The 25466-nt window shown below is 55.4% G+C and overlaps 1 protein-coding gene across 1 annotated transcript in view; it reads right to left on the bottom strand.

The window, feature by feature from the left end:
• LOC137311243 (netrin-G1-like) overlaps positions 1-25466 on the bottom strand; it is a 61225-nt gene that overhangs the window by 21335 nt on the left and 14424 nt on the right. The window contains exons 2-4 of the mRNA XM_067978561.1: positions 13474-14117; positions 10493-10665; positions 7038-7064 (exon numbers count right to left, since the gene is read on the bottom strand). Coding sequence (XP_067834662.1) covers positions 7038-7064; positions 10493-10665; positions 13474-14117 — 844 coding nt within the window. The remainder of the gene's footprint in view (positions 1-7037; positions 7065-10492; positions 10666-13473; positions 14118-25466) is intronic.

The following is a 25466-nucleotide window of genomic DNA, read 5'->3' on the forward strand; positions in this document are numbered from 1 at the left end:
AGTTATGGACACTCTGCTCCCGGTCAGTACGGGGAGTTATGGACACTCTGCTCCCGGTCAGTACGGGGAGTTATGGCCACTCTGCTCCAGGTCAGTACGGGGAGTTATGGACACTCTCTCCCGGTCAGTACGGGGAGTTATGGACACTCTGCTCCCGGTCAGTACGGGGTGTTATGGACACTCTGTCCCTGGTCAGTACGGGGAGTTATGGACACTCTGTCCCGGTCAGTTGGGGGAGTTATGGACACTCTGCTCCAGGTCAGTACGGGGAGTTATGGACACTCTGCTCCCGGTCAGTACGGGGAGTTTTGGACACTCTGCTCCCGGTCAGTACGGGGAGTTATGGACACTCTGTCCCGGTCAGTACGGAGAGTTGTGGACACTCTCTCGCGGTCAGTACGGGGAGTTGTGGACACTCTGCTCCCGGTCAGTACGGGGAGTTATGGACACTCTGCTCCCGGTCAGTCCGGGGAGTTATGGACACTCTGCTCCCGGTCAGTACGGGGAGTTATGGACACTCTGCTCCCGGTCAGTACGGGGAGTTATGGACACTCTGCTCCCGGTCAGTACGGGGAGTTATGGACACTCTGCTCCCGGTCAGTACAGGGAGTTATGGACACTCTGCTCCCGGTCAGTCCGGGGAGTTGTGGACACTCTGCTCCCGGTCAGTCCGGGGAGTGATGGACACTCTGCTCCCGGTCAGTACGGGGAGTTATGGACACTCTGCTCCCGGTCAGTACGGGGAGTTATGGACACTCTGCTCCCGGTCAGTACGGGGAGTTATGGACACTCTGCTCCCGGTCAGTACGGGGAGTTATGGACACTCTGCTCCCGGTCAGTACGGGGAGTTATGGACACTCTCTCCCGGTCAGTATGGGGAGTTATGGACACTCTGCTCCCGGTCAGTACGGGGAGTTATGGACACTCTGTCCCGGTCAGTATGGCGAGTTATGGACACTCTGCTCCCGGTCAGTACGGGGAGTTATGGACACTCTGCTCCCGGTCAGTACGGGGAGTTATGGCCACTCTGCTCCCGGTCAGTACGGGGAGTTATGGACACTCTGCTCCCGGTCAGTACGGGGAGTTATGGACACTCTGCTCCCGGTCAGTACGGGGAGTTATGGACACTCTGCTCCCGGTCAGTACGGGGAGTTATGGACACTCTGTCCCGGTCAGTACGGGGAGTTATGGACACTCTTTCCCGGTCAGTACGGGGAGTTATGGACACTCTGCTCCCGGTCAGTACGGGGAGTTATGGACACTCTGCTCCCGGTCAGTACGGGGAGTTATGGACACTCTGCTCCCGGTCAGTACGGGGAGTTATGGCCACTCTGCTCCAGGTCAGTACGGGGAGTTATGGACACTCTCTCCCGGTCAGTACGGGGAGTTATGGACACTCTGCTCCCGGTCAGTACGGGGTGTTATGGACACTCTGTCCCTGGTCAGTACGGGGAGTTATGGACACTCTGTCCCGGTCAGTTGGGGGAGTTATGGACACTCTGCTCCAGGTCAGTACGGGGAGTTATGGACACTCTGCTCCCGGTCAGTACGGGGAGTTTTGGACACTCAGCTCCCGGTCAGTACGGGGAGTTATGGACACTCTGTCCCGGTCAGTACGGAGACTTGTGGACACTCTCTCGCGGTCAGTACGGGGAGTTGTGGACACTCTGCTCCCGGTCAGTACGGGGAGTTATGGACACTCTGCTCCCGGTCAGTCCGGGGAGTTATGGACACTCTGCTCCCGGTCAGTACGGGGAGTTATGGACACTCTGCTCCCGGTCAGTACGGGGAGTTATGGACACTCTGCTCCCGGTCAGTACGGGGAGTTATGGACACTCTGCTCCCGGTCAGTACAGGGAGTTATGGACACTCTGCTCCCGGTCAGTCCGGGGAGTTGTGGACACTCTGCTCCCGGTCAGTCCGGGGAGTGATGGACACTCTGCTCCCGGTCAGTACGGGGAGTTATGGACACTCTCTCCCGGTCAGTACGGGGAGTTATGGACACTCTGCTCCCGGTCAGTACGGGGAGTTATGGACACTCTCTCCCGGTCAGTACGGGGAGTTATGGACACTCTCTCCCGGTCAGTACGGGGAGTTGTGGACACTCTGCTCCCGGTCAGTACGGGGAGTTATGGACACTCTGCTCCCGGTCAGTCCGGGGAGTTATGGACACTCTGCTCCCGGTCAGTACGGGGAGTTATGGACACTCTGCTCCCGGTCAGTACGGGGAGTTATGGACACTCTGCTCCCGGTCAGTACGGGGAGTTATGGACACTCTGTCCCGGTCAGTACGGGGAGTTATGGACACTCTGCTCCCGGTCAGTACGGGGAGTTATGGACACTCAGTCCCGGTCAGTACGGGGAGTTATGGACACTCTGCTCCCGGTCAGTACGGGGAGTTATGGACACTCTGCTCCCGGTCAGTACAGGGAGTTATGGACACTCTGCTCCCGGTCAGTCCGGGGAGTTGTGGACACTCTGCTCCCGGTCAGTCCGGGGAGTTATGGACACTCTGCTCCCGGTCAGTACGGGGAGTTATGGACACTCTCTCCCGGTCAGTACGGGGAGTTATGGACACTCTGCTCCCGGTCAGTACGGGGAGTTATGGACACTCTCTCCCGGTCAGTACGGGGAGTTATGGACACTCTGCTCCCGGTCAGTACGGGGAGTTATGGACACTCTGTCCCGGTCAGTATGGGGAGTTATGGACACTCTGTCCCGGTCAGTACGGGGAGTTATGGACACTCTGCTCCCGGTCAGTACGGGGAGTTATGGACACTCTCTCCCGGTCAGTACGGGGAGTTATGGACACTCTGCTCCCGGTCAGTACGGGGAGTTATGGACACTCTCTCCCGGTCAGTATGGGGTGTTATGGACACTCTGTCCCTGGTCAGTACGGGGAGCTTTGGACACTCTGCTCCCGGTCAGTACGGGGAGTTATGGACACTCTGCTCCCGGTCAGTACGGGGAGTTATGGACACTCTGTCCCGGTCAGTACGGGGAGTTATGGACACTCTGCTCCCGGTCAGTACGGGGAGTTATGGACACTCTGTCCCGGTCAGTACGGGGAGTTATGGACACTCTGTCCCGGTCAGTACGGGGAGTTATGGACACTCTGCTCCCGGTCAGTACGGGGAGTTATGGACACTCTGCTCCCGGTCAGTACGGGGAGTTATGGACACCTCTCTCCCGGTCAGTATGGGGAGTTATGGACACTCTGCTCCCGGTCAGTACGGGGAGTTATGGACACTCTGCTCCCGGTCAGTTGGGGGAGTTATGGACACTCTGTCCCGGTCAGTACGGGGAGTTATGGACACTCTGTCCCGGTCAGTACGGGGAGTTATGGACACTCTGCTCCCGGTCAGTACGGGGAGTTATGGACACTCTGTCCCGGTCAGTTGGGGGAGTTATGGACACTCTGCTCCCGGTCAGTACGGGGAGTTGTGGACACTCTGTCCCGGTCAGTACGGGGAGTTATGGACACTCTGCTCCCTGTCAGTACGAGGAGTTATGGACACTCTCTCCCGGTCAGTACGGGGAGTTATGGACACTCTGCTCCCGGTCAGTTGGGGGAGTTATGGACACTCTGTCCCGGTCAGTACGGGGAGTTATGGACACTCTGTCCCGGTCAGTACGGGGAGTTGTGGACACTCTGTCCCGGTCAGTACGGGGAGTTATGGACACTCCGCTCCCTGTCAGTACGAGGAGTTATGGACACTCTCTCCCGGTCAGTACGGGGAGTTATGGACACTCTGCTCCCGGTCAGTACGGGGAGTTATGGACACTCTGCTCCTGGTCAGTACGGGGAGTTATGGACACTCTGTCCCGGTCAGTATGGGATGTTATGGACACTCTGTCCCTGGTCAGTATGGGGAGTTATGGACACTCTGTCCCGGTCAGTACGGGGAGTTATGGACACTCTGCTCCCGGTCAGTACGGGGAGTTATGGACACTCTGTCCCGGTCAGTTGGGGGAGTTATGGACACTCTGCTCCCGGTCAGTACGGGGAGTTGTGGACACTCTGTCCCGGTCAGTACGGGGAGTTATGGACACTCTGCTCCCTGTCAGTACGAGGAGTTATGGACACTCTCTCCCGGTCAGTCCGGGGAGTTATGGACACTCTGCTCCCGGTCAGTTGGGGGAGTTATGGACACTCTGTCCCGGTCAGTACGGGGAGTTATGGACACTCTCTCCCGGTCAGTACGGGGAGTTATGGACACTCTCTCCCGGTCAGTACGGGGAGTTATGGACACTCTGCTCCCGGTCAGTACGGGGAGTTATGGACACTCTGTCCCGGTCAGTATGGGATGTTATGGACACTCTGTCCCTGGTCAGTACGGGGAGTTATGGACACTCTGTCCCGGTCAGTACGGGGAGTTATGGACACTCTGCTCCCGGTCAGTACGGGGAGTTATGGACACTCTGCTCCCGGTCAGTACGGGGAGTTCTGGACACTCTGCTCCCGGTCAGTACGGGGAGTTATGGACACTCTGCTCCCGGTCAGTACGGGGAGTTATGGATACTCTGCTCCCGGTCAGTACGGGGAGTTATGGACACTCTGCTCCCGGTCAGTACGGGGAGTTATGGACACTCTGTCCCGGTCAGTACGGGGAGTTATGGACACTCTGCTCCCGGTCAGTACGGGGAGTTATGGACACTCTGCTCCCGGTCAGTACGGGGAGTTATGGACACTCTGCTCCCGGTCAGTACGGGGAGTTATGGACACTCTGCTCCCGGTCAGTACGGGGAGTTATGGACACTCTGCTCCCGGTCAGTACGGGGAGTTATGGACACTCTGCTCCCGGTCAGTACGGGGAGTTATGGACACTCTGCTCCCGGTCAGTACGGGGAGTTATGGACACTCTGCTCCCGGTCAGTACGGGGAGTTATGGACACTCTGCTCCCGGTCAGTACGGGGAGTTATGGACACTCTGCTCCCGGTCAGTACGGGGAGTTATGGACACTCTGCTCCCGGTCAGTATGGGATGTTATGGACACTCTGTCCCTGGTCATTACGGGGAGTTATGGACACTCTGCTCCCGGTCAGTACGGGGAGTTGTGGACACCCTGCTCCCGGTCAGTACGGGGAGTTGTGGACACCCTGCTCCCGGTCAGTCCGGGGAGTTATGGACAATCTGTCCCGGTCAGTACGGGGAGTTATGGACACTCTGTCCCTGGTCAGTACGGGGAGTTATGGACACTCTGTCCCGGTCAGTACGGGGAGTTATGGACATTCTGTCCCGGTCAGTACGGGGAGTTATGGACACTCTGTCCCGGTCAGTACGGGGAGTTATGGACACTCTGCTCCCGCTCAGTACAGGGAGTTATGGACACCTCTCTCCCGGTCAGTCCGGGGAGTTATGGACACTCTGCTCCCGGTCAGTACGGGGAGTTATGGACACCTCTCTCCCGGTCAGTACGGGGAGTTATGGACATTCTGTCCCGGTCAGTACGGGGAGTTATGGACATTCTGTCCCGGTCAGTACGGGGAGTTATGGACACTCTGCTCCCGGTCAGTACGGGGAGTTATGGACACTCTGTCCCGGTCAGTACGGGGAGTTATGGACAGTCTGTCCCGGTCAGTTGGGGGAGTTACGGACACTCTGTCCCGGTCAGTACAGGGAGTTATGGACACTCTGCTCCCGGTCTGTACGGGGAGTTATGGACACTCTGCTCCCGGTCAGTACGGGGAGTTATGGACAATCTGTCCCGGTCAGTACGGGGAGTTATGGACACTCTGTCCCGGTCAGTACGGGGAGTTATGGACACTCTGTCCCGGTCAGTACAGGAGTTATGGACACTCTGTCCCGGTCAGTACGGGGAGTTATGGACACTCTGCTCCCCGTCAGTACAGGGAGTTATGGACACTCTGCTCCCGGTCAGTACAGGGAGTTATGGACACTCTGTCCCGGTCAGTACGGGGAGTTATGGACACTCTGCTCCCGGTCAGTACGGGGAGTTATGGACACTCTGCTCCCGGTCAGTACGGGGAGTTATGGACACTCTGTCCCGGTCAGTATGGGGAGTTATGGACACTCTGCTCGCGGTCAGTACGGGGAGTTATGGACACTCTGCTCCCGGTCAGTGCGGGGAGTTATGGACACTCTGCTCCCGGTCAGTACGGGGAGTTATGGACACTCTGCTCCCGGTCAGTACGGGGAGTTATGGACACTCTGCTCCCGGTCAGTACGGGGAGTTATGGTCACTCTGCTCCCGGTCAGTACGGGGAGTTATGGACACTCTGCTCCCGGTCAGTACGGGGAGTTATGGACACACTGCTCCCGCTCAGTACGGGGAGTTATGGACACTCTGCTCCCGGTCAGTACGGGGAGTTATGGACACTCTGCTCCCGGTTAGTATGGGTGTTGGTTTGGGTGCTCAATGTAGCCGATGGTTTGGAATGACATGGACAGCATGCGGAGGGTTAAATAAATGGGCACGAGTTCATGCAAAATACGGGAAACGAAGGTGAAGAGATTGAGGCCGAGAGACACTCGTCCAGTTCCCATTTCTGTATCTGGGAGAACGGGATTACAACAGGTCCCAATTGATCTCGGTATCAGGAACCAGACAGCTTTCCACAAATACACTCAGTCCCTGTTCACACCGACACCTGTTTCACACTCAGTCCCTGTTTACACCTACACCTGTTCCACACTCACTCCCTGTTCACACCAACACCTGTTCCACACTCACTCCCTGTTCACACCTGCACCTATTCCACACTCAGTCCCTGTTCACACCTACACCTGTTCCACACTCAGTCCCTGTTCACACCTACACCTGTTCCACACTCAGTCCCTGTTCACACCTACACCTGTTCCACACTCAGTCCCTGTTCACACCTACACCTGTTCCACACTCAGTCCCTGTTCACACCTGCACCTGTTTCACACTCACTCCCTGTTCACACCTACACCTGTTCCACGGTCAGTGAGACACGACGGGGGGTCGAGGGGAAGGTTCGTTCGCTTCCAGATACAGAAATGGGCTCAGGGTCAGCAGGTCACAGGTCAGAGAGCGTAGGTCCTACTTACGGTCACTGGCGACGGTGTTCGGGAGGCCTGGAGAGGGAAACGGAAACAAAAATCAGGGCCTGAGTTCAGGTGTTTGTGTCGAACACGGATTATAAAGTATTTTAGTGGAACAATGTGACAGAACACAACGTAAACACATTACAGTGAAAGGAGATTTCTTCAGAGTGAAGGGAGGGGGAGGGGGAGGGGGAGGGGAGAGGAGGGAGTGGAGGGGGAGGATTGGGGAGAGGAACAGGAGGAGGGAGAGGGGAGGAGGGAGAGGGGAGGGGGGGGAGAGGGGAGGGGGGGAGAGGGGGAGGAGGGGGAGAGGTAGAGGGGGAGGAGGGGGAGAGGTAGAGGAGGGAGAGTGGAGGGGGAGGGGTAATGGAGGCGGAGTAGACATTGGAGCAGGAGGGGAAAGGAGTGGGAAGGGGAGACCAGAGAGGGGGAGGAGGGGAAAGGGGGATGGGGAGCGGAGGCGGAGTGGAGTGGGAGTGGAGGGGGAGGGGTATTGGAGGTGGAGTAGAGATTTGAGAGGGAGAGGAAAGGAGGGGGGAACGCAAACGCGAGGTGGGGAGTCGGGGAGGAGGTGGAGTGAAGGGGGAGGGGGGAATGGAGGTGGATTGGAAATTGGAAGAGGGGGGAGGGGAGAGGAGAGAAAGGAGAGGGGGATTGGAGGGGTTGGGGGAGGGGTTGTCAGCAGGGGAGGGGGTTTGGGCGAGAGGGCTAGCCGGTTGGGGAGTGGGGTTTTGGGGGGAGGGATTGTCGGTTGGGGAGGGAGTTTGGGGGGGATGGGTTGTTGGTTGGGGAGGGGTTGTCAGTTGGAGAGGGGGTTTGGGGGGGAGGGGTTGTCGGTTGGGGAGGGGGTTTGGGGGGGAGGGGTTGTCAGTTGGAGAGGGGGTTTGGGGGGAGGGGTTGTCGGTTGGAGAGGGGGTTTGGGGGAGGGGTTGTTGGTTGGGGAGGGGTTTGGGGGGGACGGGTTGTCGGTTGGGGAGGGGGTTTGGGATAATCCAGGAGTCACAATCACAGACTGAGCCCCACCTTGAGGAATTGATGCTCCGCCCCTCCCCCCCCGGATACTGAGAATGAGCGGCCAACACACGGCCCCTGGGGTCACGGTGTCACATGGCCCCCAGAGTCACGGGGTCACACGGCCCCCAGAGTCACGGGGTCACACGGCCCCCAGAGTCACGGGGTCACACGGCCCACGGGGACATGGGACTCAATCTCCCAGAGTGCAGTGTGGCCTGGGCTCTCGATGGGGCCGCCATCGCCGCCTCCGTTCAACCGGCTCCTGGAATCGGGGAACCGGCAGAGAAAGGGGCCGGGGGGGAAATTCACACCCCGGGGATCAACAGAGAAAGGGGCCGGGGGGGAAATTCACACCCTGGGGACCGACTATTTCCCCACTCCTGACCCCCCTTCTCCCCCCTCCTGAACCCCCTTCTCCCCCTCCTGAACCCCTTCCCCCCTCCTGAACCCCCTTCTCCCCCCTCCTGTCCCCCTTCTCCCCACTCATGAACCCCTTCCCCGCTCCGGAACCCCTTCTCCCCCCCTCCTGTCCCCTTCTCCCCACTCATGAACCCCTTCCCCCCTCCGGAACCCCTTCTCCCCCCTCCTGAACCCCCTTCTCCCCCCTCCTAACCCCACTTTCCCCCCCCTCCTGAACCCCCTTCTCCCCCCTCCTGACCCCCTTCTCCCCCCTCCTGAACCCCCTTCTCCCCCCTCCTGAACCCCCTTCTCCCCCCTCCTGACCCCCTTCTCCCCCCCTCCTGAACTCCTTCTCCCCCCTCCTGAACCCCCTTCTCTCTCCTCCTGAACCCCCTTCTCTCCCCTCCTGAACCCCCTTCTCCCCCTCCTGACCCCCTTCTCCCCACTCCTGAAACCCTTCCCCCCTCCTGAACCCTCTTCTCCCCCCTCCTGAACCCCTTCTCTCCCCTCCTGAACCCCTTCTCCCCCCTCCTGAACCCCTTCCCCCCTCCTGAACCCTCTTCTCCCCCCTCCTGAACCCTCTTCTCCCCCCTCCTGAACCCCTTCTCCCCCCTCCTGACCCCCTTCTCCTCCCTCCTGAACCCCTTCTCGCCCTCCTGACCCCCTTCTCTCCCCTCCTGAACCCCTTCTCCCCCCTCCCTGACCCCCTTCTCCCACTCCCCACTCCTGAACCCCTTCCCCCCTCCTGAACCCTCTTCTCCCCCCCTCCTGAACCCCTTCTCCCCCCTCCTGACCCCCTTCTCCCCCCTCCTGAACCCCTTCTCCCCACCCTGAACCCCTTCTCCCCACTCCTGAACCCCTTCTCCCCCCCTCCTGACCCCCCTTCTCCCCACTCCTGAACCCCTTCCCCCCTCCTGAACCCTCTTCTCCCCCCTCCTGAACCCCTTCTCCCCCTCCTGAACCCTCTTCTCCCCCCCTCCTGAACCCCTTCTCCCCCCTCCTGAACCCCTTCTCCTCCCTCCTGAACCCCTTCTCCCCCCTCCTGACCCCCTTCTCTCCCCTCCTGAACCCCTTCTCCCCCCCTCCTGACCCCCTTCTCCCCACTCCTGAACCCCTTCCCCCCTCCTGAACCCTCTTCTCCCCCCTCCTGAACCCTCTTCTCCCCCCTCCTGAACCCCTCCTCCCCCCTCCTGAACCCCTTCTCCCCCTCCTGAACCCCTCCTGAACCCCTTCTCCCCCCTCCTGAACCCCTTCTCCCCCCCTCCTGACCCCCTTCTCTCCCACTCCTGAACCCCCTTCCCCCCCTCCTGAACCCTCTTCTCCCCCTCCTGAACCCCTTCTCCCCCCTCCTGAACCCCTTCTCCTCCCTCCTGAACCCCTTCTCCCCCCTCCTGACCCCCTTCTCTCCCCTCCTGAACCCCTTCTCCCCCCTCCTGACCCCCTTCTCCCCCACTCCTGAACCCCTTCCCCCCCTCCTGAACCCTCTTCTCCCCCCTCCTGAACCCTCTTCTCCCCCCCTCCTGAACCCCTCCTCCCCCTCCTGAACCCCTTCTCCCCCTCCTGAACCCCTCCTGAACCCCTTCTCCCCCCTCCTGAACTCCTTCTCCCCTCTCCTGAACCCCCTTCTCCCCTCTCCTGAACCCCTTCTCCTCCCTCCTGAACCCCTTCTCCCCCTCCTGACCCCCTTCTCCCCTCTCCTGAACCTCTTCTCCCCCCTCCTGAACCCCTTCTCCCCCCTCCTGACCCCCTTTTCCCCTCTCCTGAACCCCTTCGCCCCCCTCCTGAGCCCCTTCTCCCCCCTCCTGACCCCCTTCCCCTCCCCCTCGTGGTCCCCTCCCCCTGGAGTCAGTCCTTATTCCTGTTCTCTGTCTCTGTCCAATCTCCCGCTCTGAGTCTCTGTTTACACATTAATTCATTCACAAACATCCATTTGCTTCTATTTTGGAATCGGTGCATTGCCGGGAGTTGGAATTAGAATGAAATCTGAACCGAAACCCAAGGTGCCGCCGGTATCAGGCGGGGCCGGAGAAGCCCTCGTTACTCACAGATATTGGCCGTCCCTTTGGGGATCGGGAGGTACGAGCCGGCTCTCCACGGCCGGCCTTGAAAGCCTTTCTTGCATCTCCCGCAGTCCGGCCCCGTCGTGTTGTGCTCACACTCGCAACTCAGCTTCCCCTTCTCCAGGACACAGTTGTTGGCGTGAAGATTGCACTTACACCTGGCAAAAAAACAAGGGGACAAGCTGGTTTAAAATGACCCCGAGCAGCTCCGTTACACACCGGACTCTCTGCTCCGGGGCTCAGCTCTCCCTTTACCAGCTTAGGTTCCTGGTGTCTCCATCACAGGAAGGTCCTGGATCCCAGTTAAAGGTCATTGCAGAATTTTAAACTGATGCAAACCCCTTCCTGCAGAACATGGGCAGCCTGTGATCCCCTCACACAGTCTCCCCTTTCCCCAAACTGGACCCAGTGACAAGATCTCAGGCCCGAACTGCACAGGACGACAAACCCAGTACAGAGCGATTCCCAGCACAGGACAATTCCCAGCACGGGGCAATTCCCAGCACGGGGCGATTCCCAGCACATGGGAAATTCCCAGCACGGGGCAATTCCCAGCACATGGGAAATTCCCACTGACTGGAGCAGCAGAGACCAGGAACATGGGTCAACCCTAAAAAGAGGAAGAACTCCCATTTCTACAGTGCCTTTCACCACCTCAGGACGTCCCAAAGTGCTTTACAGCCAATGAAGTAAATTTGAAATGTAGTCACTGTTGTAATGTGGGAAACACAGCAGCCAATTTACACACAGCAAGATCCCACAAACAGCAATGAGATATTGAGATCTCGCCTCTGAGTCAGAAGGTCATAAGTTCAAGCCCCGCTCCAGAGACTTGAGCAAATAATCCAGGCCGGCACTCCCTGGTGTCAGTACTGAGGGAGTGCTGTACTGTCAGAGGGTCAGTACTGAGGGAGTGCTGCACTGTCGGAGGGTCAGTACTGAGGGAGTGCTGCACTGTCGGAGGGTCAGTACTGAGGGAGTGCTGCACTGTCGGAGGGTCAGTACTGAGGGAGCGCTGTACTGTCAGAGGGTCAGTACTGAGGGAGTGCTGCACTGTCGGAGGGTCAGTACTGAGGGAGTGCTGCACTGTCAGAGGGTCAGTACTGAGGGAGTGCTGCACTGTCGGAGGGTCAGTACTGAGGGAGTGCTGCACTGTCGGAGGGTCAGTACTGAGGGAGCGCTGCACTGTCGGAGGGTCAGTACTGAGGGAGCGCTGCACTGTCGGAGGGTCAGTACTGAGGGAGTGCTGCACTGTCGGAGGGTCAGTACTGAGGGAGTGCTGCACTGTCGGAGGGTCAGTACTGAGGGAGTGCTGCACTGTCGGAGGTGCTGTCTTTTGGAAGAGACGTTAAACCGAGGTGGGGGTAAAAGATCCCACAGCCATTATTTCAAAGAAGAGCGGGGGAGTTCTCCCCGGAGTCCTGACCAATGTTTATCCACCAACCAACATCATAAAACAGATTATTTGGTCATTATCACATTGAAGAGGGTTTAGTCGCTGTGATGGGAGTTTACAGTTTCTGGGGAAGGTCGGTCTGGGATCACCTCCTTGTGAAATATATTTTTTAATGTTCTAAAGGACACAATCGCATCGCTGACATTAACAGTGAGTGTGATGAAGATTTCCCTTTAGTAAATACGATGTGGAAAGGCCCAGTGTGTTGTGAGGGTTTCTGTGTTGTAAAGTGTGAGATCGCTGGTCTCGGGGATTCTGTGCTAACAGCATCGGGCCGCTGTTTAACTCACTGGGAAGGTGAAGCTTCAAAATCTGCAGATTGGTCCTCACACATTCAGCACATTTGCTGTTCTCGGCACTTTTTGCTGAACTAAGCAGAAACCCAGACAGTTCCTTGGAGGCAAATTAACCTCAGCGTAAACATTTTCCTGTTCCTGTTCTCGAATTAGTGTCTGAAGATTCTCCTGGACTAAAAGCTCGAGTGAGTCTCCCAGATGCTGAGTGTAGAATTTCTCATCTACAGGCTGCCCCCCGTTGACATCATCTGAAAACACAACGTCAGGTTCCACATGTACACTGACGACACCCAGCTCCACCTCACCCCCACCTCTCTCGACCCCTCCACTCTCTCTGATTTGTCACGCTGCTTTTCCAACAGCCAGTACTGGAGGAGCACAAATTTCCTCCAACTAAATATTGGGAAGACCGAAGCCATTGTCTTCAGTCCCCGCCTCAAACTCCGTTCCCTAGACACCGGCTCCATCCCTCTCCCCGGCCACAGTCTGAGGCTAACTCTGCTGCCCGTATCCTAACTCGCACCAAGTCCCGTTCTCCCATCACCCCTGTGCTCACTGACCTACATTGGCAACGCCTTGATTTTAAAATTCTCATCCTTGTTTTCAAATCCCTCCATGGCCTCGCCCCTCCCTATCTCTGTAACCTCCTCCAGCCCTACAACCCTCCGAGATCTCTCCAATTCTGGCCTCTTACGCAGCCCCAATTTTAATCGCTCCACCAATGGCAGCCGTGCCTTCAGCTGTCTAGGCCCTAAGGTCTGGAATTCCCTCCCGAAACCTCGCGACCTCTCCACCTCTCTCTCCTCCTTTAAGACGCTCCTTAAAACCTACCTCTTTGACCGAGCTTTTGCTCACCTGTCCCTATATTTCCTGATGTGTCTCAGTGTCAAATTTTGTTTGATAATCACTCCTGTGAAGCGCCTTGGGATGATTTACTACGTTAAAGGGGCTATATAAATGCAAGTTGTTGTTCTTATTGATGATAGAATGCCCTCCAGATGTCAATTGATAGTATATCCTAGATGTTTGCCCTGATGGACCATCCCCCAGATGTTTGCCCTGATGGACTGTCCCCCAGATGTTTGCCCTGATGGACCGTACCCCAGATGTTTGCCCTGATAGACCGTCCCCCAGATGTTTGCCCTGATACAGCGCCCCCTGGATGTGAAGTGTGGGATCAGTGACCCTGAGCAGAGGTGACGAGGAGCTCTCACCGTCCGTGAATCTCCACGTTGGAGATGGCGTAGAAATATTTGGAGAGGTTGAGCTGGTCGACGCTGGTGGCCCCGGTGGCCGGCCGGAGCAGCCTGACCCGCAGGTCGGTCAGGGTGAAGAAGTCCCTCAGGTCCTTGGTGGTGTCCAGCTGGCCGTAGAGCGAGGCCATGTTGCGGAGAAGGGGCCCCCCGAACAGGGCGAACCGCTCCCTGATCTCGAAGCGGACCGTCTTGTCCACCTTCCACACGTAGCCCCTGGAGTACTCCTCCGTGCAGATGATGTCCAGCACCGAGGCTGGGCTCAGATCCCGGACCGTTCTCCGCTCCATCCCGAAGGAGTTGAGGCAGTCGGCAGCGTAGAACTGGTAGGGCTGCCACGTCCGGCCGTGGTCCAGAGATTTCTCCAGGACCATCTGCTCCGGCCGGCCCGACTCGAAGGTGATGACGATATCCTCGGTCAGCTCGATGGTCTTGCCCCAGGACAGGGTGATATTGACCAGGAGGGGCTCGGGGAAACTCCACCAGGAGACGCTTTGCCAAAAGGTGTTTGGGATCCGGCCCTCGTGATCCAGCATCAGCTCGGGGGGGTGTGCGAGCTCGGGCGTGCGAGCATCACACTCGTTGTTGCACATGTAGGGGTTCTCCTGGAAATGGGCACAGAGCAACACGGGTTAGATACAGAGTAAAGCTCCCTCGACACTGTCCCATCAAACACTCCCAGGGCAGGTACAGGATTAGATACAGAGTAAAGCTCCCTCGACACTGTCCCATCAAACACTCCCAGGGCAGGTACAGGATTAGATACAGAGTAAAGCTCCCTCTGCACTGTCCCATCAAACACTCCCAGGGCAGGTACAGGATTAGATACAGAGTAAAGCTCCCTCTGCACTGTCCCATCAAACACTCCCAGGGCAGGTACAGGATTAGATACAGAGTAAAGCTCCCTCCACACTGTCCCATCAAACACTCTCAGGGCAGGTACAGCATGGGTTAGATACAGAGTAAAGCTCCCTCAACACTGTCCCATCAAACACTCCCAGGGCAGGTACAGCACGGGTTAGATACAGAGTAAAGCTCCCTCGACACTGTCTTGGAATCCAGGAATATCCATCCACTCTGATTTTCCCAGGGATAAGTTTTGATTAAACTGTACGCGCTCCATCTCACTGCACTCTGTGCTGGACGGTTAGACGGCTGGTTAATTATATCGCTGTCGTGTCGAGGAATGATTCTCGCTCTGTCCAACTAAAAATAGCTTCACACCACTAAAATATTTAGAGACCTGAGTGGTAAAACTACACAGGAATTGGAAACACAACTGTAAGATCCCACCTTATCCTCACTGGGAGTGATTCCCCGTCGCCGGGGGCGACTCCCCGTCGCCGGGGAGTGATTCCCCGTCACCGGGGGGTGATTCCCCGTCACCGGGGGGTGATTCCCCGTCACCGGGGGGTGATTCCCTGTCACTGTGCAGTTTGTTGTATCAGAATTCGGAATATCTGGATCACAGAATTTATCATCGGCCAATTTCTCAGGAATGTTGTTCTGAAAGAATCATTTGTGTTTATTAATTCTCGGGATGTGGGCGTCGCTGGCGAGGCCGGCATTTATTGCCCAAAAGGAGAGAGAGAGAGAAAGGAGGAGAGTTTTCCGGGCGGAATGATCGAGGGGCAGTTGTCTTTTTACAGTCCGTTGTTAAAACAATCCCTTATTTCCGATCAGGCCATAATCCTGGGCTCTGGGTGTCAGACCACAGCCCAGCCTGTGGTCCTAATGATGCTTTATCAGCGGCTGGTTTGCGAGGAAGCAGTCGGAGATGGCAGGGCTCCCTCGGGCTCACTTCAGGTCAGGGTCCTTCCGCAGTGAAGCAGCGACAGAGACAGCGGCAGCTCCACATATTTCACACAAGGTGCGTTTCGGGAATGAGTCGACGGCCCGCAGACAATCAGAGGTCACACATCAGCTTTTATGTGGGTCGTATTCTCCCATCACAGTGTTCCCAGATTCTCTGATGATTCCGACAGTCGGGTGAAGGACAGACGAGGCCTCGGAGAGGGTGCAGAGGAGATTTACCAGAATGGGACCAGGGATGAGGGACTTCAGTTATGTGGAGAGACTGGAGAAGCTGGGGTTGTTCTCCTCAGAGTAGAGAAGGTTGAGGGGAGATTTAATAGAGGTGTTCAAAATTATGAAGGGTTTTTGATGGAGTAAGTAAGGAGAAACTGTTTCCAGTGGCAGGAGGGTCGGTAACCAGAGGACACAGATTTAAGGTAATTGGCCAAAAAATCAGAGGGGAGATGTGGAGAATTTTTTTACGCAGCGAGTTGTTCTGATCTGGAATGCGCTGCCTGAAAGGACGGTGGAAGCAGATTCAATAATAACTTTCAAAAGGGAATTGGATAAATACTTGAAAAGGAAAAATTTGCAGGACGATGGGGAAAGAGCAGGGGAGTGGGATTAATTGGATAGATCTTTCAAAGAGCCGGCACAGGCACGATGGGCTGAATGGCCTCCTTCAGTGCTGTATGATTCTACGATTCTCTGATTGTAAGTCAGGATGGTGTATGACTCGGAGGGGAACTTGGAGGTGACGGTGTTCCTATGCACCTGCTGCCCTTGTCCTTCTCGGTGGTGGAGGTGGTGGGTTTGGGAGGTGCTGTCGAAGAAGCCTTGGCGAGTTGCTGCAGTGCATCCTGTGGATGGGACACACTGATACTCTCCCCAACATCGGCAACACAGAATCAGACCAACATCCTTTTCCAAATGATCACACAGCTCGCCTGTTAGACCGCAATCTTCAGAAAGTGGCTGTTGCAGCAATCAATAAAACTAATGTGTGAGAAAGATGGAGAGGGGGCCGTATACAGAGAGAATCGAGATTAATGAATCTACAATTCTCACAGCATCTTTCTAAAGGCACTGACTAAAGCTGGATATTGGAAGAGATTATTTTAATGTCTCTATTTAGAATGAAACGAGTGTCCATTAGTAACAGAATCCTAAAGCTGTCAAAAGTATGAATGAATAATCACACTGTCCAGATGTTCAGTGCTCCTGAATTGCCGTGTCCTCGGTACATAATTAACAGCCCCTTGTCCCAGTGCTACAACTCACCATTCTATGGAATGACAGTGTGTAAACGGTGAGGAAACTCGAGGGGCAATCAGTGGTGGGAGTTCAGTGTGAAACCACAGCAGGAGTGAAGAGAGAGACTGAGCGACTGTCTCTCTCCACCACTCGCTCGAGCTCTCTCTGATTCTCACATTTCTGGACCAGGTTTCTTGTTTACTGTTCCACTGCACCATCCATGCCTTTCTCACCTCCAGGCTCGACTATTCCAATACTCTCCTGCCCGGCTTCCCACCGTCCACCCTCCGTAAACTTCAGCTCATCCAAAACTCTGCCTCCCGTATCCTAACTCGCACCAAGTCCCATTCTCCCATCATCAGGGAGCGCTGCACTGTCGGAGAGTCAGTACTGAGGGAGCGCTGCACTGTCAGAGGGGCAGTACTGAGGGAGCGCTGCACTGTCGAAGGGGCAGTACTGAGGGTGTGCGGCACTGTCGGAGGGTCAGTACTGAGGGAGCGCTGCACTGTCGAAGGGGCAGTACTGAGGGAGCGCTGCACTGTCGAAGGGGCAGTACTGAGGGTGTGCGGCACTGTCGGAGGGTCAGTACTGAGGGAGCGCTGCACTGTCGGAGAGTCAGTACTGAGGGAGCGCTGCACTGTCAGAGGGGCAGTACTGAGGGAGCGCTGCACTGTCGAAGGGGCAGTACTGAGGGTGTGCGGCACTGTCGGAGGGTCAGTACTGAGGGAGCGCTGCACTGTCGAAGGGGCAGTACTGAGGGTGTGCGGCACTGTCGGAGGGTCAGTACTGAGGGAGTGCTGCACTGTCGGAGGGTCAGTACTGAGGGAGTGCTGCACTGTCGGAGGGTCAGTACTGAGGGAGTGCTGCACTGTCGGAGGGTCAGTACTGAGGGAGTGCTGCACTGTCGGAGGGTCAGTACTGAGGGAGTGCTGCACTGTCGGAGGGTCAGTACTGAGGGAGTGCTGCACTGTCGGAGGGTCAGTACTGAGGGAGTGCTGCACTGTCGGAGGGTCAGTACTGAGGGAGTGCTGCACTGTCGGAGGGTCAGTACTGAGGGAGTGCTGCACTGTCGGAGGGTCAGTACTGAGGGAGTGCTGCACTGTCGGAGGGTCAGTACTGAGGGAGTGCTGCACTGTCGGAGGGTCAGTACTGAGGGAGTGCTGCACTGTCGGAGGGTCAGTACTGAGGGAGTGCTGCACTGTCGGAGGGTCAGTACTGAGGGAGTGCTGCACTGTCGGAGGGTCAGTACTGAGGGAGTGCTGCACTGTCGGAGGGTCAGTACTGAGGGAGTGCTGCACTGTCGGAGGGTCAGTACTGAGGGAGTGCTGCACTGTCGGAGGGTCAGTACTGAGGGAGTGCTGCACTGTCGGAGGGTCAGTACTGAGGGAGTGCAGCACTGTCGGAGGGTCAGTACTGAGGGAGTGCTGCACTGTCGGAGGGTCAGTACTGAGGGAGTGCTGCACTGTCGGAGGGTCAGTACTGTGGGAGAGCTGCACTGTCAGAGGGTCAGTACTGAAGGATCATTGCATTGTCGGAGAGGCAGTGCTGCATAATCGGAGGGTCAGTACTGAGGGAGTGCTGCACTGTCAGAGGTGCCGTCTTTTGGATGAGACGTTAAACCGAGGCTCCGCCTGCCCTCTCAGGTCGTTGTTTAAAACTGGTTTCCCAGACAGGCCCCGGGTGACCTGATCACCTGCTCACAGCCCTGAGTCTGACTGAGGCCCACACTGGGAGACGTTAGTTTGGGGAAAAGGCCCTTTATTGGAGGCCTTTAATTAGAAGGAGGTGGTCTTTTGGACAAGGTGGTTTTAAGGTTGGTAGCTCGGTGTTGAATGAAACCTGATTGTGTTTCTATAAGGAGCGATCGACACAGGGCCCTGTCAGTAATGTGGGATTACACCACATGCCCATCACTGGGAGTCAAGTCAGAGAGAACTTCAGATCAAAGGATCTGCCTGTTCCCTGGGAGACTGAAAACCATCGAAAGTAGAAGGTTAATGGGATGTTGGCCTTTATTTCGGGGGCTGGAATACAAAGGGGTGGAAGTTATGTTCCAGCTGTTCAGAGCTCTGGTCAGACCACATCTGGAGACTGGGTTCAGTTCTGGGCACCGCACCTCAGGAAGGATATATTGGCCCTGGAGAGGGTGCGGTGCAGATTCACCAGAATGATACTGGGGATTAAAGGGTTAAATTATGAGGACAGATTGCATAAACATGGCTTTTATTTTCGAAGATTAAGGGGTGATCTAATCGAGGTGTTTAAAGTGATAAAAGGATTTGATAGGGTAGATGGAGAGAAACTATTTCCTCTGGTGGGAGAGTCCAGAACAAGGGGGAATAATCTTAAAATTAGAGCTCGGCCGTTCATGGGTGATGTCAGGAAACATTTCTTCACACAAAGGGGAGTGGAAATCTGGAACTCTCTCCCTCAAAAGGCTGTGGATGCTGGGGGTCAATTGGAGCTTTCAAGACTGAGATCAATAGATTTTTGTTGGGTGAGGGTATCGAGGGATACGGAGCAAAGGAGGGTGAATGGAGTTGAGGTACAGATCAGACATGATCTAATTGAATTGCGGAACAGGCTCGAGGTGCTGAATGGCCTCCTCCTGTTCCTGTGTAACAGGTTCGAGGGGCTGAATGGCCTCCTCCTGTTCCTATGTAACAGGCATTTGGACAGTTACATGGGTAAGATGGGTATAGAGGGATATGGGCCAAGTGCAGGCAATTGGGACTAGCTTAGTGGTATAAACTGGGCGACATGGACATGTTGGGCCGAAGGGCCTGTTTCCATGTTGTAAACTTCTATGATTCTATGATTCTATGATTTATTGCCCATCCCCAGTTGCCCTGAGAAGGTGGTGCTGGGCCTTCTTCTTGAACCACTGGGAGCGGGTTTGATACAAACTGAGTGTTTTGCTCGGCCACTTCAGAGGGAGGTTAAGGGTCAGCCACGTTGGTGTGGGACTGGAGTCACATATAGGCCCAGACCGGGTAAGGACGGCAGGTTTCCTTCCCTCAAGGACATTAATGAACCAGTTGGGTTTTTACGACAATCCGACAGTTTCATGGTCACTTTTACTGAGACCAGATTTTTATTTCCTGATTTAAACTGAGTTCCAATTCTCAAACTGCCCTGGTGGGATTTTTACTCCCGTTCTCTGGATTATTTGTCCAGTAACACACCCACTACACCACCGTATCTTATTCTGCTGTATCTGACTGGTTTACACTGACATGAACCCAACACAGTGCAGCTTTCAGAAGTAGGAAGTCTCTCGTGACGAAGCTGCTCCTTCACTACAGGGGATGAGTGTTGGTAAAAAACCTCCTTAAACTTCACACAGGGTTAGAGAGAAAGAATTTGCATTTATATAGCGCCTTGCACAACCTCAGGACATCCCAAAGCGCTTCACAGCCAATGGGGGAAACATGGCGGCCAATGTGCGCACAGAAAGATCCCACAAAGAGCAATCTGATAATGACCAGATAATCCGTTTTCCTGATGGTGGTTGAGGGATAAATATTGACCAGGACACCAGGGAGAACTCCCCTGGACTGCTTCGAATAGTGCCATGGGATCATTTACATCTACCTGAGAGGACAGACGGGGCCTCGGTTTAACGTCTCATCTGAAAGACGGCACCTCCGACAGTGCAGCACTCCCTCAGTACTGACCCTCCGACAGTGCCGCACTCCCTCAGTACTGACCGTCCGACAGTGCAGCACTCCCTCAGTACTGACCCTCCAACAGTGCAGCACTCCCTCAGTACCGACCCTCCGACAGTGCGGCAGTCCCTCAGTACTGACCCTCCGACAGTGCAGCACTCCCTCAGTACTGACCCTCCGACAGTGCAACACTCCCTCAGTACTGCCACTCCGACAATGCAGCACTCCCTCAGTACTGACCCTCCGACAGTGCAACACTCCCTCAGTACTGACCCTCCGACAGTGCAACACTCCCTCAGTACTGTCCCTCCGACAGTGCAGCACTCCCTCAGTACTGTCCCTCCGACAGTGCAGCACTCCCTCAGTACTGACCCTCCGACAGTGCAACACTCCCTCAGTACTGACCCTCCGACAGTGCAGCACTCCCTCAGTACTGACCCTCCGACAGTGCAGCACTCCCTCAGTACTGAACCTCCGCCAGCCCTACACCTCTCCCTATCTCTGTAACCTCCTCCAGCCCTGCACCCCTCCCTATCTCTGGAACCCGCTCCAGCCCTGCACCCCTCCCTATCTCTGTAACCTCCTCCAGCCCTACACCCCTCCCTATCTCTGTAACCGCCTTCAGCCCCACACCCCTCCCTATCTCTGTAACCTCCTCCAGCCCCACACCCCTCCCTATCTCTGTAACCTCCTCCAGCGGCAGTCCCTCAGTACTGACCCTCCGACAGTGCAGCACTCCCTCAGTACTGACCCTCCCTATCTCTGTAACCTCGTCCAGCCCTACACCCCTCCCGATCTCTGTAACCCTCTCCAGCCCGACACCCCTCCCGATCTCTGTAACCCCCTCCAGCCCTACACCCCTCCCTATCTCTGGAACCCGCTCCAGCCCTGCACCCCTCCCTATCTCTGTAACCTCCTCCAGCCCTACACCCCTCCCTATCTCTGTAACCCCCTCCAGCCCTACACCCCTCCCGATCTCTGTAACCCCCTCCAGCCCTACACCCCTCCCTATCTCTGGAACCCGCTCCAGCCCTGCACCCCTCCCTATCTCTGTAACCTCCTCCAGCCCTACACCCCTCCCTATCTCTGTAACCCCCTCCAGCCCTACACCCCTCCCTATCTCTGTAACCTCCTCCAGCCTTTGACCCTCCGAGATCTCTGCGCTCCTCCAATTCTGGCCTCTTGTCCATCCCCGATTTCCTTCCTCTGTGACCTTTTGCTTTGAAGCACAAGAAACACTCAAATCAATTCGCAAATTGGCACTAAAGTGGAATTGGAGACGATGACATTGATCTGGTGCCAGAGATTAATCAAATTGGGGATTACAGAGCCTGGGGAATATTCTATTTTCAACACCAAGATCGGTGGGAATTAACTGATGCCTTTTGGTCGGGAAGAACTAAATAAACAATCTTATCGGCTCCATCACCGAGACCGCCGACTTCCACCTCCGTAACATTGCCCATCTCGTAAACTTCAGCTCATCCAAAACTCTGCTGCCCGAATCCTAACTCGCACCAAGTCCCGTTCACCCATCACCCCTGGGCTCGCTGACCGACATTGACTCCCGGTCCAGCAACGTCTCGATTTTAAAATTCTCATCCTCTTGTTCAAATCCCTCCATGGCCTCGTCCCTCCCCATCTCTGTCACCTCCTCCAGCCCTACACCCCTCCCTATCTCTGTAACCCCCTCCAGCCCAACAATCCTCCGAGATCTCTGCACTCCTCCAATTCTGGCCTCTTGTCCATCCCCCACTCCCTTCACCCCACCATTGGCGGCCATGCCTTCAGCTGTCTGGACCCCAAACTCTGGAATTCCCTCCCTAAACCTCTCCCCCTCTCCCCCTCCTTTAAGACCCTCCTTAAAACCTACCTCTTTGACCAAGCTTTTGGTCACCTGACCTAATATCTCCTTCTTTGGCTCGGTGTTAATTTTTGTCTGATTTACGGTCCTGTGAAGCAGCTTGGGACGTTTTACTACGTTAAAGGTGCTATATAAATGCAGGTAGTTGTTGTTGTCAGTGGAAAGAAACCCTGAAAATGCAGGAGGGAAAGGGTGAGCCCAGACATTATCCCGTCTCCTTTTCACACACGTTTATCGACCCGCGAACCAAATCGACCTGAAGGTGGACTCTGGGCACGAGGTCAGCGGGAGGTCGAAGGGTGAACGGGCAGAGAACGGGCCGTGTATTAACAAGCAAACGGCAGTCAGTCCTGCTTCTGTCCACAGCCCCACTCCTCAATGCTGACCCACAGGGGAATAAACCCAGCAACAAAGGATCATCACTCCTTTAAAGTGGAAACCTGGCCCGGTTTAAAGAGGAAGCTCATCTCATTTACATTTTAAACACAATCCACTGAAATGGAAAGTGGATTTAATTCATCCCATTTCATTTTGACTCAAACATTCAGTTTGTGAATTAATGGGATTGAGTTTCTGCTTTTTGTTGGGAAGTGTTGTGAGATTGAATCAGTCCCTCCTCCGATCTCCCATCTCCTTTGTTAAACAGTGTTCGTGACCGACTGCTTCTCATCTCCTTTCTGTGTGAGTGAGTGAGCTGGACGTGTATTGAAGGGGAGGAGAGACAGGGACAGGGTGACAGGGAGATAACTCGACCTTCAAACTCCTGCCTGGACTGAGCCTTCGACACAACAGTCAGGGTTTCTGTTGGGAAAAGCTGTCTGTTTAGAGAAGGTTGTGAGAGGGAGGGAAAAATATAACTGGGGGAGTGAGTCTAACAACAGGGCCCACAGTGTGTCCCTCAGTCCAGGGGGAGGGAAAAATATAACTGGGGGAGTGAGTCTAACAACAGGGCCCACAGTGTGCCCCTCAGTCCAGGGGGAGTGAACAATATAACTGGGGGAGTGAGTCTAACAACAGGCCCCACAGTGTGTCCCTCAGTCCAGGGGGAGTGAACAATATAACTGGGGGAGTGGGTCTAACAACAGGCCCCACAGTGTGTCCCTCAGTCCAGGGGGAGTGAACAATATAACTGGGGGAGTGAGTCTAACAACAGGGCCCACAGTGTGTCCCTCAGTCCAGGGGGAGTGAACAATATAACTGGGGGAGTGAGTCTAACAACAGGCCCCACAGTGTGTCCCTCAGTCCAGGGGGAGTGAACAATATAACTGGGGGAGTGAGTCTAACAACAGGCCCCACAGTGTGTCCCTCAGTCCATAGAATCATAGAATATTACAGCACAGAAGGAGGCCATTCGGTCCATCGAGCCTGTGGCGACTCTTTGAAAGAGCTTTCCAATTAATGTAATTCCCCCGCTCTTTCCCCATAACCCTGCAAATATTTCGCATTCAAGTATTTATCCAATTCCCTTTTGAAAGTTACTATTCAATAACTGGGGGGGTGGGTTCCAGGGTTGGGGAGTGAGGTCCGGGGGAGGGGGGTCTGGGGAGGAGAGGTCCGGAGGGGGGGGGGTGGGGTCCGGGGGAAGGGGGAAGGGGGTCCGGGGGAGGGGGGTCTGGGGAGGAGAGGTCCGGAGGAGGGGGGGGTGGGGTCCGGGGGAAGGGGGTCCGGGTGATCCGGGTGCTCTACAGCGTTGATTGTTGGGGCCTGTTTATGGAAGGTGACCCTTCTCTGGCTCTCAGTCTAATTAACGCCTTCGTCCCACTTCATTAACAATGGATTAAAATAAAAACACGCCTTGTAAATTTCTTCTGTTAAACTCGGTTCATTATAATCGAGGATTGAATAAAAAGAGATGAATTTATTTCGATTAAACCAGCTTTATTAAAGGGCTCAGCCTGTGTGTCCAAACTCCCTCCGTCAGACCTGTGGGTTGTGTAGTCGGCTGTCACTCGATACCTCATCGATGGTTTGTCGGATATCGATGGTTCAGGGAAGGTCTCCAAATTATACACTCAGACTGATCTGAAACACGGGCACACTGAGAGGGCACTCTCGGGGCTTAAAGGGTTAAATTATGAGGACAGGTTGTATGGATTTGGCTTGTATTCCCCGGAATATAAAGATTAAGGGCTGATCTGATCGAGGTGTTTAAAATGATAAAGGGATTTGATAGGGTCGATAGGGAGAAACTATTTCCTCTGGTGGGAGGGTCCAGAACAAGGGGGAATAATCTTAAAATTAGAGCTCGGCCGTTCAGGGGTGATGTCAGGAAACATTTCTTCACACAAAGGGGAGTGGAAATCTGGAACTCTCTCCCCCAAAAGGCTGTGGATGCTGGGGGTCAATTGGAGCTTTCAAGACTGAGATCGATGGATTTTTGTTGGGTATCGAGGGATACGGAGCAAAGGCGGGTAAATGGGATTGAGGTACAGATCAGACGTGATCTAATTGAATGGCGGAACAGGCTCGAGGGGCTGAATGGCCTCCTGCTGTTCCTATGTTCCCGACAGTGTTTGCTTCACTCACCAATACTCACCTCCCGTCTCCTCACACTGTCCCCTCAGTATTTCAATCAAACCTCAACCATGTTTTGTTCTCTGGAGAAGCAACTTTACATCAATTATTAACAGACTTTCCGGGGAGAGAAGGCGAGCGATATAATCAGTAACAAGGCCATGGATTCAGTTGGTCAGCTGACATTGAACATCATGTCCTGGTTCACTAATGTCCTTTAGGGAAGGAAGCCTGCCGTCCTTACCCGGTCTGGCCTATATGTGACTCCAGACCCACAGCAATGTGGTTGATTCTTAATTGCCCTCTGAAATGGCCGAGCAAGCCACTCAGTTGTAAAATCTCGCTACGAAAAGTCATAATAAGAATAAAACCGGACGGACCACCCGGCATCGGACCACGAGGCACCGGACACGACAGCGGCAAAACACCAAGCCCAGTCGACCCTGCAAGGTCCTCCTTACTAACATCTGGGGACTTGTGCCAAAATTGGGAGAGCTGTCCCACAGACTAGTCAAGCAACAGCCTGACATAGCCATACTCACAGAATCATACCTTTCAGCCAATGCCCCAGACTCTTCCATCACCATCCCTGGGTATGTCCTGTCCCACCGGCAGGACAGACCCACCAGAGGTGGCGGTACAGTGATATACAGTCAGGAGGGAGTGGCCCTGGGAGTCCTCAACATTGACTCTGGACCCCATGAAATCTCATGGCATCAGGTCAAACATGGGCAAGGAAACCTCCTGCTGATTACCACCTACCATCCTCCCTCAGCTGATGAATCAGTCCTCCTCCATGTTGAGCACCACTTGGAGGAAGCACTGAGGGTAGCAAGGGCACAAAATGCACTCTGGGTGGG

Source organism: Heptranchias perlo, unplaced genomic scaffold (genome assembly GCF_035084215.1).
Source record: "Heptranchias perlo isolate sHepPer1 unplaced genomic scaffold, sHepPer1.hap1 HAP1_SCAFFOLD_317, whole genome shotgun sequence".
In the NCBI taxonomy this organism is placed as follows: Eukaryota; Metazoa; Chordata; class Chondrichthyes; order Hexanchiformes; family Hexanchidae; genus Heptranchias; species Heptranchias perlo.